The sequence below is a fragment of the Brachyistius frenatus genome, unplaced genomic scaffold (genome assembly GCF_029030835.1).
Source record: "Brachyistius frenatus isolate BFR_SWC_R1_liver_20210118 unplaced genomic scaffold, ASM2903083v1 Contig_2, whole genome shotgun sequence".
NCBI lineage: Eukaryota > Metazoa > Chordata > Actinopteri > Embiotocidae > Brachyistius > Brachyistius frenatus.
Window position 1 is genome coordinate 400001 of NW_027210601.1, and position 11727 is coordinate 411727.

The 11727-nt window shown below is 42.0% G+C and overlaps 1 protein-coding gene across 1 annotated transcript in view; it reads left to right on the forward strand.

The window, feature by feature from the left end:
- The window catches only part of tfap2e (transcription factor AP-2 epsilon), a 14061-nt gene extending 7020 nt beyond the window's left edge, over window positions 1–7041 (forward strand). Inside the window, exons 4-7 of the mRNA XM_069691945.1 lie at window positions 369–600; window positions 3432–3550; window positions 4131–4269; window positions 5899–7041. Of these exons, the coding sequence (XP_069548046.1) occupies window positions 369–600; window positions 3432–3550; window positions 4131–4269; window positions 5899–6160 (752 nt within the window). The 3' untranslated portion in view covers window positions 6161–7041. The remainder of the gene's footprint in view (window positions 1–368; window positions 601–3431; window positions 3551–4130; window positions 4270–5898) is intronic.
- Window positions 7042–11727: the final 4686 nt, after the last annotated feature.

The following is an 11727-nucleotide window of genomic DNA, read 5'->3' on the forward strand; positions in this document are numbered from 1 at the left end:
TAACCACCTGCAGTTTAAACAGCAGAATCAACAAGCAGCGCTCCAGATTTAGAGCTGTCGACGCGAGGGAGAACATTACACTGAATAGATTAATCAGGAGGGGAGGAGCGCGCTGTCACACTCATTCACACAACACAATTGTCACGGCACATGACATATGTTAAGATTGATGATCTTTACTTCACATTCACTTTTTTCTACCCTCCTAATCCTGTTTTTATCGCCGTTAAACCTTTCAGTTTATTTTATGTCGCTTTTCACCTCAGACACAGATGGTGAAAATACCGTAAAAGTATGTAAATATTATGTGTTGTACCTCTTTTTGTTCTTCACCACGTGCCTTCTTCATCCTCTTCATCCCACCGCAGTTCCCATCCCGTCCAAGCTGAACGGCTCGTCCCTGTCGGCCCTGTCCCTCTGTAAGGAGGGCCTCGGTATGGGAGCCGTGTCCAACCCGGCCGAGGTCTTCTGCTCCGTCCCGGGTCGCCTGTCGCTGCTCAGCTCCACCTCCAAGTACAAGGTGACGGTCGGGGAGGTGCAGCGGCGCCTCTCCCCACCTGAGTGCCTCAACGCTTCTCTCCTGGGTGGAGTCCTCCGCAGGTGAGAGGAGGAGGAAGAAGAAGAGATGTTGTTTATTTTTATCGTTTTTGGGAGTCAAATTAGGACTCAAAGGCCTGCAGTCAAAAACAAAAATATAAATTAAATCAATGATTCATGACCTTTGCTTTTTTTTTTCTTCTTCTTCTTCTTCATAAATAATGAGTTTTACCTCTGTGTGCCTCTAAAATGTAGTAAAATAAAGTCTGGGAAGGAAGCAGCTGTCATTGGTTGAAATGATCACAGCAATATTTGACAAGCAGTCTTATTTAGACAGTGGTCAGCGATACAGAATCACAAGCCTTAAAGTTTGAGAACAAATGCAGATAAAACTGCTTTTTTGACGTAGCGGTCATCTGCAAACTCAACCATAAACATACATGTTGGAAGTTCAAGTTCAAATCATTACAATTCAGCATTTAAAGGTCCGGTGTGTTCGATGTTGCAGGAATTTATTGGCAGAAATAGAATATAGTATTCATTATAATGTTTTGAGGAGTGTAAAATCACCTTGTTATGTTTTTGTTACATGAAATGAGCCCTTCATATCTGCACAGGGAGAGGGTCCTCTTTAATGGAGCGCGCCATGTTGCACCGCCATGTTTCTACAGTAGCTTAAAGACAAACAGGAGTTTTGCTTCTCCTACGGTGGCCACGTAGGTTCACTTGGCTCAGTTGGTTACAGTCTGCAACCTCACCGCAAGATGCTACTAAATCCTGCACACTGCTCCTTTAAATCAGTGAACAACACCAGCAGTAAGTAGACAGATTAGATGGTGTTAAATCATTTGTGTGGCAATAATAACAATAAATAATCCAACAAAAATAAACAAAGAAATCCATCGCAAAAGAGAAAGAAAAAAAAAAAAATCACATCTCAATCATCAACCGATGCCTGAATGATCGATAACGACAACACAGCTGAGATCCAGTGAGCATCAGAAGATGATATTTAATACTGTAAAGACGATCGACTTAATTAGACCTCAAAGCGAGTGAAATAACTGGACCTGTTAAGTACCCGTGTCTGAGCACCTGGTGTGATTCACTGACCTGGAGCAATCTCAACATGAGAGAGGATCTTGGAAGCCTCCACCAGCCTTTACACTGCATTTTAAATCAAAATATAACAAGCTCAATTGTATAGCAAGTCCTGGTGCTTTACTGCACAGAGTTGCTGCTTTATGGCACCAAAGGAAAAAAAAAAAAAAAAAAAAAGCTGCTCTGTTGTTCCAGCGCCAAAAGACGCAGCAGTTCCAGGACTCTTCGAGTAATGAAAAACACGACATGTGACATGTTTATCTTCTTCAGAAACGGCAAAACAGAAGAGGAATTTATAGTTTTAACTCTGCCAAACAATGGCATCATGAATAAAACAGATGGAAGAGTTGAAAGTTACCAAACATCTTGTTTTCCATACTTATTTATATACTTATTCCACACTTATTTTTTTTTTTATTGTTTTAACTGTGTAATGTGTAACTAAGCATGGGATCGAGCTCCCTTCCTTACTTTAGATCTGTGGAATATAATTTCTATAAAGTTATTTTATGTAAAAACGCTTTACATCTCCATGATTCAGGCTCTTGGTGTAAACTTCCTTTGCGACGTGCACCATACACAAGAACAATTTTTTTTATCCCTTCCCCCCCAACGAAGCTTTTCAGAGTAAGATCGCTTTAATTTAACTACGGGGGCCAGGGCTGAGGACCCGAAATGGGTCATGAGACTAAATCACAAGAGAAGCAATGTGGTTTAATGAACTGCGGCCTCGAGGCAAAGAGAACAACTTTATGATTTGGGTTTCGGGCTGAAATACTTTAAGAGGACATAATTAAAAGATCTAAAGGGGTAGTAAAAACCCCAGTCGCTCCTCCGCAGAGAGATACGAGCTACCACAGCGATAACAATACATTACAGCCTATCATTTCCAGGCACTTGAATATTTTACTTTGTACAGATTAATTTTTTTTTTAACTCCACCAGTTATTTGACACCTATATGAACTATTATATATAAACTATACGATCAGTTTATAAATTATAATGCATTGTGTAAATAAACCAATCGACAGTATATATGGTAGTTAACTCTTCCTACTACTTCCAGAGTAATACATCACTATGATCTATTATCATGAGATATAACAATGTTCAGAGGTCGTTTTCTGATAATACTGCAATGCTTTTACTGCAGGATGTATTTTAACACTGTGGTGTTACTACTTTTATTTCCAGCTGCTTATCATATAAATACCAAGAAATATTTCTATATGAATTCAAATTGAAATTTGCTTCATTTTATCTTAAAAGTTATACATGTGGAGAATCAAAAACTCCTAAACACTTGTCTAAATGATGAATTGTGTTTGATTAAAGTGTGTCCAGTTAATTGTTGTGTTGTTAAACAATGTTAACGCTTAAGTGATTTTAAATTGAATCGTATAAGAAACGCAGGACAGTAAAGCCATAAGCAGAGGATGAAAGGCAGAACAGGAAAAAAAATAAATATTGGATACTATCGGTGTTGACAGGGAACATAGGGAGATTTCAGCTTCATGCACACACACACACACACACACACACACACACACACACACACACACACACACACACACACACACACACACACACACACACAATCCTAGATATACGGAGATAAGACGCACATACAGAGGGACACAAAGAAACACATTCACTTCAACAAACACACAAAACACCACAACAAAACTCATTAAGACACACACACACACACACACACACACACACACACACACACACACACACGGACCATCTCCTAAAAACTGCTCTCTCTGTTTCCCCGTCTCCCCTCAGGGCGAAGTCAAAGAATGGTGGCCGCTGTCTGAGAGAGCGTCTGGAGAAGATTGGCCTCAACCTGCCCGCCGGGCGACGCAAGGCAGCCAACGTCACTCTCCTAACATCTCTAGTGGAGGGTAGGGAACACACACACACACACACACACACACACACACACACACACACACACACACACACACACACACACACACACACACACACACACACACACGTGATACAGTGACCTGCATATATCCCGACAGATAGAGACACATATTCACACAGAAATATCCTCGCATGAACACACATGAATAAACAGCCGCAGCATGGATGGCTGCATGTGTGTGCGTGTGCGCACACGAGTGGAGGGTGTGATTTGAAAAGCTGAAGCTGCAGCACAAAGCCAAAGAGCAGTGAACTGTTTGACTGGTGAAAGTGAGAAAAATGGCTGCGGAGTTAGTCTGCTGACCCGACCTGACTGCGGCAGTTACACCAGTTGATTGTGTCATTTGTTTATTTGGGTAATTATTTGATATGAATTCTGCAACTGAAGCACTCTGACAGACATAGTAGCTGCTTTTTTTTTTTTCTTTTTTTTTTTTTTTTTTTGCTCGACAAGCAGAAGACTACTTTTTTTTTTTTTAATTAATTTTTTTTTAGCACTGTGCTAAATTTGACTGGGTTCTCTTTTTAATCTCTTTTCTCCTCCTCCTCCAGGTGAGGCCGTCCATCTGGCGCGGGACTTCGGTTATGTGTGTGAAACAGAGTTTCCAGCCAGAGCCACAGCTGAGTATCTGTGCAGGCAGAGCGAGCCCGACCAGCTCCCAACACGACGCAGCATGCTGCTCGCCACCAAGTGAGTGGCTCCTCCCTCCTTCTGCATATTTTATTCTTAAATTCATCTTGTATGAAATAGCTTTTTTTTTTTTTTTTTTTTTAAAGGATGAGGCTGGCTCATGTAAAGACCAAAACCAGGACTCAGTTTCTCAACTTTCCAAACTGGTGCCTTTCACGCCCCGAAAAGGTTAAATAACTTCCTGAAACCGCTCGACACTCCTAGGCTGGCTCCGCCCAAATATTGCTTCCAGCTTTCATTTGCTGTCATTATAGTCTGGAAACCCTGTTGGCATTCGGTTTGGACAGCCAAAGTGAAAAGTTTGTTTTCTAAGCGTTTGCGACACGAGGAAAAAGAAGTTGAGGACACGGTGTGGCACTCTGCTCACATTGAAGGAAGATCTGTATATAACTTGGTGGGTTTCGGCCCAGAACATACATCATAGAGACTCACAGGTCCATGCTGATTGGATAAAGGTTGCTCCAATAGTTTCAACCCAATCCGGAGGTCTCCGCCCATTAAGATGCAACAACTGAAAATAATCCAGCAGGCGAGGACACTGCAGTTCACAGCAGACAATAACCAAACAGGTGCAAAGAGTACATTTGTTGGGAAGTATTTACAACTGGGTAGTGAATATTTACCGTATGTAGATCTGACACAACCACCACTGCTACAAATACTTTATGTTTTTGTTTTTTGACTGCAAGAAAAATATAGACAACTAGTATTGAATATGACAGACAGATCAGAGTAAAATGCTTCAAACATTTAGCTTCTAATAAAAAAAATTTTTTTAAAACACCAGAGAAGTTTTGAATTTCTTTCCGTACTTGACTTCATTCTCGAACTTGGAAACAGTAAAATTACTCATTGAAAAGTCCACTTGACTTAAACTTGACGAAGGCCATGAGAGGTGGCTGAAAGCTCTGAAAAAAGCTTTGTTCGTTGATGAAAGAAAAAAACGAAACATTCTGTGCAATGGGAACTGTTACATTTCTATAACTGGGAAAGATTAAAGTTGATGTGCGTGTTTATAGTACACGATTGTTTGCGTTCTCCGAAAGACTTTGAAGGAGTACAAATGTTTACTTTGACAGATATTTTGGGTTCCAACGAGGGTTACGACTAGCCTCGCTCTGCCTGCTTATTGCTCACAGCTTTCGTTCCCCCCCCCCCCCCCATGATTACGGTCTGGAAACCCTGTTCACATTGAGGTCTGGAAACCCTGTTTACATTGAGGTCTGGAAACCCTGTTCACATTGAGGTCTGGAAACCCTGTTTACATTGAGGTCTGGAAACCCTGTTTACATTGAGGTCTGGAAACCCTGTTTACATTGAGGTTTGCCCAGCAAACTGTGATGGGAGGACCAATCAGTGACCAGAAGGGGTGGCTATGTGCAATGAAGTCGCTCCACAGTTTTAGGGCACAACATGCGGTACATGGTGTTCAAACGCTGCTCAAAATTAAATCAAGGTCCAGATCCATATTTTAAAACCAGACTATGCAATGACAAAATTCATTAAAAAAAATACGGGCATGTTGTGTACTATTTTTCTAAAGGCTAACTTGGACACCACTGACCACTAGTTTGTCAGTAGCTGAGTATATCTAAGAGCAACCTAATGCCTCGTCTCTTTTCTTCGCAGGGAAATCTGTAAAGAGTTTGTGGACCTGATGTCCCAGGACCGCTCTCCACTCGGCGGCAGTCGACCCACTCCCTGCCTGGAGCCCGGCGTGCAGGGAAGCCTCACCCACTTCAGCCTGCTCACCCACGGCTTCGGTACCCCCGCCATCTGCGCAGCGCTCTCCGCCTTCCAGAGCTACCTGATGGAGGCGATCAAAATGCTGGACAAAGGAGAGGGAGGAGGGAAGAGCCACCACGACAAGGAGATGAAGCACCGCAAATAGAGGGGGAGGGGGCCAAACGGGTGTGGATGGACGAAACGGGACGAGCGGCAGGAGGGCAGAGAAAAGACTGACTGGCGCCCCTCCGCGTCTTTACCTTCGCCCTCAGGATAAAAACTGAGACTTTTACCTCCCAGAAACCTCCGCGGCCCCTCTCGTCGAGGAGGCGGGGTCTTTGATGATATCTGTACTGTAATGTGTGTCCACAACCACCTCACTCAAAATGACGCATGGACCTCTCTTCTCAGTAGCCGGTTTGTGTCACGATGGCGTCCACTCAGCATCTCTTCAAGGATGAGTTCCCACATATGGCAGTGTGCTTACATTTACCCCCCCCGCTCCCTGCTCTTTTTATTTACTTTGGTAAACATGTCAACTTTATGTGTGTTTTAGAAGCCCCTGCTGGTCATCACACACACACACACACACGCACACGCACACACACACACACACACACACACACACACACACACACACACACACACACACACGCACACACACACTGTTCGGACTGAACTCACCTGGGAAGCGTCGTAAGCCATATCGGAGATGACAACCTGCTCTGTGCTCCTCTTGAACTTTTTGGGAGACTTTTATCTCCACCTGATTGGACAAGCACCGCTTCCATATGTAGTTCTTCATCGTGGGTGGTCATGGGAAATCGAGTTCTCTGGGCTCTCTTGTGGTGGGGTGAGGAGGAGTGAGAGGCAGCTAAAGGAGATTTGTTTTCTTTTATTTTGAAGTACTGCGTGTTGGTAACTTAAGAAAAATTACACAAATCATTTTGTACTTTCTGTGTATGTTTATTATTAATGTTATTACTGTTGTTATTATTATTGTATTACGGCATAAATGTAATATATTATTAAAGAATTAAGAACTGATTGGTTGAGTTTCATGAGTCTGTTTTAACGTCAGATAAAAAGTAACGGCACCGCTGTTAACTTCTGATGCCCTCGACTTTTAAATGCAAAAGTGATCATGGGGTTTTATTTGCTTTTATTGTGTATTTATTGTTAATGCTTTCACTTCTCTTTCACTCTGTCACAATAATGACACTTTTATGTATTTAAAGTCTGCTGTTACTTCAACAGAAACATCTTCGCAAAGACCACCAATTAACTTTCGTTCATTATTGATATAATCCAAGTCCATTTTTTTTTTTTTTTTTTACCATTTTACTCAGTTAATCATTTAGATCAAAGCAATGTCTTGGAGCTCAAAGTGCCATCTTTTAAACTGACTAATAGTCCAAAACCAAAAAGATACTACATTTAAAATCATATTAAACAGAAAAAAAACAACGCAACAAAATCAATGAATGTTTGGGATTTTCGACTGCTTCGGTTCAGACTTCAAATGTATTCAAAACTACTACTAGATCCGTTGCCATAGGACTTAAACATTCATGGTCCCCACGGGGGACACCAATCCTCTAACTTTTCTTCCAGCACCTGTGCATTGAGTGAATTTCTCAACATCTTCTGAACCAACGAACGTGGAAAAAGTCATGGTTTGATTTGTGACCTGAAAAAAAAAAGTATGATAGTCCTCTCAGACTCAGCTGTTCTTGGTGTTCAGATCTTAGTAGCTAACACGCTAGGCTGAGATAGTAACATAGTACTATTATGCATCACCTTTGAAACATCAGTGTGCCAGCATCGTCTTACGAGCGCGCATCCGTTAGTTAAAACACACTCCCCGGCCAGATGCGTGCACGTACGGCTGCTGACACCGCAAAAGCAGAATATTTCTATTTATACAACTTTCTGAAGTCCACCACGAGCAACGCGAGCGGAAACGACTGTCTTGCACTGAGCCCGTGTTACAGCAGTGGTGCAGCCATCTCTGGTTGCTTAAAAAAAAAAAAGACATTTAACCATCAATACAATACTAATATTCCAAAAAAAAATTAAAAAAAATGTCGTGCCAGTCTAAAAACGAGCACAAATTCCTTAATCCGGCGCAGACTCAGCAACCTCACGTGTTCACCCCTCAAGGGGCCACTCGTACAAAAAAAATAAAAAACAAATCAGGGCCCCGTCTCGGCGTGCAGAGCTCCAGCAGGGGCCCCCGATTGGAGACGGCGGCTGCAGCCCCGAACCGAACGCCGTACCTGGGAACAACCCCCCCCCTCCTCCTCCCCCTCCTCCTCCTCACCTCAACCCATCTGGTACCCCCATTTCTCCCACCGACCACCTCTCACCTCCGCTTGCACAGTCCTTCACTTTATTTAACCGGGACGAGGCTCTCGACGCAATTACTGCTTTCCAGGGAACGCACACGTACACTCGTCGCCCGCTCGTAACACTCTCCAACATCACTCATCCCCTACCTGCCGTATCTTCCTGTCTCTCCTCCCATCTCATTACCCTCCTGTGTCGTCGTCTCCCCCCCCACCCCCCACCCCTTCTCCTTCCCTCTCCCATCCCCATCCCTTCATCTCCCTCTCTGTAACCTAACTCCCCCCCCCCCCCTTTCTCCTCCTCCCCCCCCCCCTCCCTCCCATTCTCTCCCTCTATCTGACACTCGGCGGGCCGCTCTCCATCTCTCTCTCTGTGCCTCCAGGCAAACATATGCTGCTCTTCCCGTCAGATTCCGGTGTGTTTGAGAGAGGAGGGATTGTTTAATGTTTATTAATCACCTGTCTGTGGCGGAGAGAGGAGACGATGATAGAGCCACACACACACACACACACGCGCACACACACACACACACACACACACACACACACACACACACACAGTCTGCCTTGTACACATGGGCTTACAGTTTCTCTAACACACCAGTTCAGCGCTGATGCTGGCCTGTTTTTTTTTTTTCCTCATTTCCAGCTGTAGGACAGCGTGCTCAATTACTGCTCTGATACACAGTCAAAATTTACAAACACTTTTAATTTATTTATTCTCGTTAATTAACCACAAGGTTGATTTCTTTTCTTTCTTTTTTTTTTTTTTGCATTGAGATGATCCTACAACCCCTCTCAGGGCTCATTACTGTCTAAATCTCAGCATTAAAGGAATTTAAATTTGATATAAATCTTGTATTTTTGGAAAACTATTTTGGAGAACTTTACCATTCGGCAAAAACTTTACAATGCCAGTACCTTGATTACTGTTTGGCTTTTCACCTTATAAATATATCAAGAAAACACCAAATGTACATTAACATTTCTTCTCAAGCTATTTTTTTTTTTTTTACATAGTATATTCATGTGCATCAAAATGTATAACATTTAATTAAAAAGCTCACTTTTAATAATCACATTTTTTTTTAAAGACAAAACGTAAGCTTTGAATAGGAGTCATTAAAAGGTTTGCCCCAGTCTATACGAGTAATACAGAAATATATGATCTAATTATTTGTCAGTTATTCTGGGTTGTTCCATTATTTTTTGTGGTTTATCAGTGACTTTTATGTGAGGCAACAAGTTGTATTCGGACTGCAGTTGAACTGCCAAACTACTGTTACCGGGAAGCTGTTTTGAATCTAAGAAGTTAGTTTTTTTGTTGTATATCATACAAAGTTTCCAAAAATCACACACAATAAATGTGAGAATTCATTATTGAATTTGCAAAAAAATAAATTTTGACAAAAGAAAGGCCTCACTTATATCATTTTTAAAGGAGCTTTCCGCTGCATTTCACGGCCCTCATCACAGAATTTGCTCAGTTGTCATCACGTAACCAAATATTAGAAACATATATACACAAATATATCTAAATGATCACTTACGTCACCTAAGGACAACTGAGCAACTTTAACCACTAAAAAAAAAAAAAAGATCGCGAAATGTAGTTCAAATCTCCAGAGAAGCCGGTAAGTGGACCTTGAGTTGAGGAGATTTAATACTGCATCCCTATAACATAATTAACGAAAAATGGACGCAGGATTTAGTTATCATTGTACATTAGTTAACCCTGTAGCTCCAGACATTTACCGAGGCTATAAATAAACGTGTTAACTTTTTAAGCCGTTATCAAACGACCTTACGCGGTGGTTAAGACTATAACCGCCACATAAATCAATCTTTTTCTCACAGTAAATGGGAGTTTTTCCATCTGTCGACAGGCGGGACATTCCCGCGCTGGTACCCAACGAACCCAACTGATCTGTCGCGGCGCATGCGCACCAGAAATTAAACAACGGGTTTGGCCCAATGCTAATTTGAATTGGGGAAAAAAAGATCATTCAATCATGCGGCTGTTTTAGACTTTCCAAATGTTACCGGGCCAAATGGATCAAACTCTGATAGTGACGAGAGTCTTTTCACAAGGGTCGTGATGCATTTTATTTCATTTATTTACAATTTATGCACCGTTTTACAGCTGCAACAGTAGCAGCGGCATAAGGCTATGGCTTCACCAGTGACGTAGGCAGGCGACGTCAGGGTCGCTGTAGTTATTCTCGCTGGTAGAAGAGGCAGACAAAAAGTTCTGCTCTGCAATTTTCATGACGCTGGCATCTGTAACACTTTTTTTTTTTTTTAATACAATGTGAATTAAATGTGAAAACATATTGCAGCCTCCAGATTTAAAAAAAAAAAAATCTTTTTCTGTTTTAACCTTTTTCTGTACACTTTTCTTTTAAGAATTCGATGACAGTACATGGAAAGACAAACCCATTTGAATGGGTGGTTGGAGGTGACAACTTACTGCAGCTGTCTTCACAGTATAGGTGGCCAATCGGGCCAACTGGCAGCTTGAATTGTTTCTTCCCACAGGCCTTTTTCACAGCACAGACATTTTGACTTGTGGTTGCAGGGTAAGCTCAGGTGTATTAATGACAGCTGCACTCCACTTCGGGAATTCCTGCGTTCGTGCATGTTAGTTCACCGTTATGGCTTACCAGACACTCAGCTGTCACATGTGCTTTCCCTCGTGGCAAGTCAAAATTTCTGCCGTAGAAAAAGGTCTGTTGCTGAAGGCCTCGAGGTCCTTAAGGAGGCCGATCTGGCATTTGCCAGATTTGCCAGTCTGAGATTTTTCTTTTTTTGCAGCTCCCTCTGGAGTCACAAGAGGATTTATACAACTGCCACACAGACCTGAAATCATTTCGATGTGTTAAATCGGCTCAATTTCCCCTTTTGAAGATTATTTTCAAACATATGATAACAGTTGTAATTATCTGCATTTTCTCAAAGTTCGGTGTTTTTTTTTTCCGTCACAGGTGTACATATCTGATGGCATGCAGTATTTCGCAGCATAATTTGAGGGGAACTTTGGTACAACTTTCTCAGGTTTGTGTTGGGGTGAGCGAGGGCTGCATCTTAAATGCATTCAAATTCAGAGGGTGTTGTGTTTTGGTTGACGGTGAAATAAACAGAGAGGGCAAAAAAAAAAAAAAAAAAAAGTATTTTAGAAAGCACACTATTCAACAATATATATATATATATTTCCTGAAGCTAACCTGGATTGGATTTTGACAAGTCTGCTCAGGTGCGCAGTCTAATTCACAATCAGGACACCTGTAAACTGGAACCTGATTCATTAGTTCTGCAGTTGGCGCCGATTGCGTCAGAAAGGCGTTAAAGACAAACTGTCGTAATTTCTGAGCCCATATTTAAACGA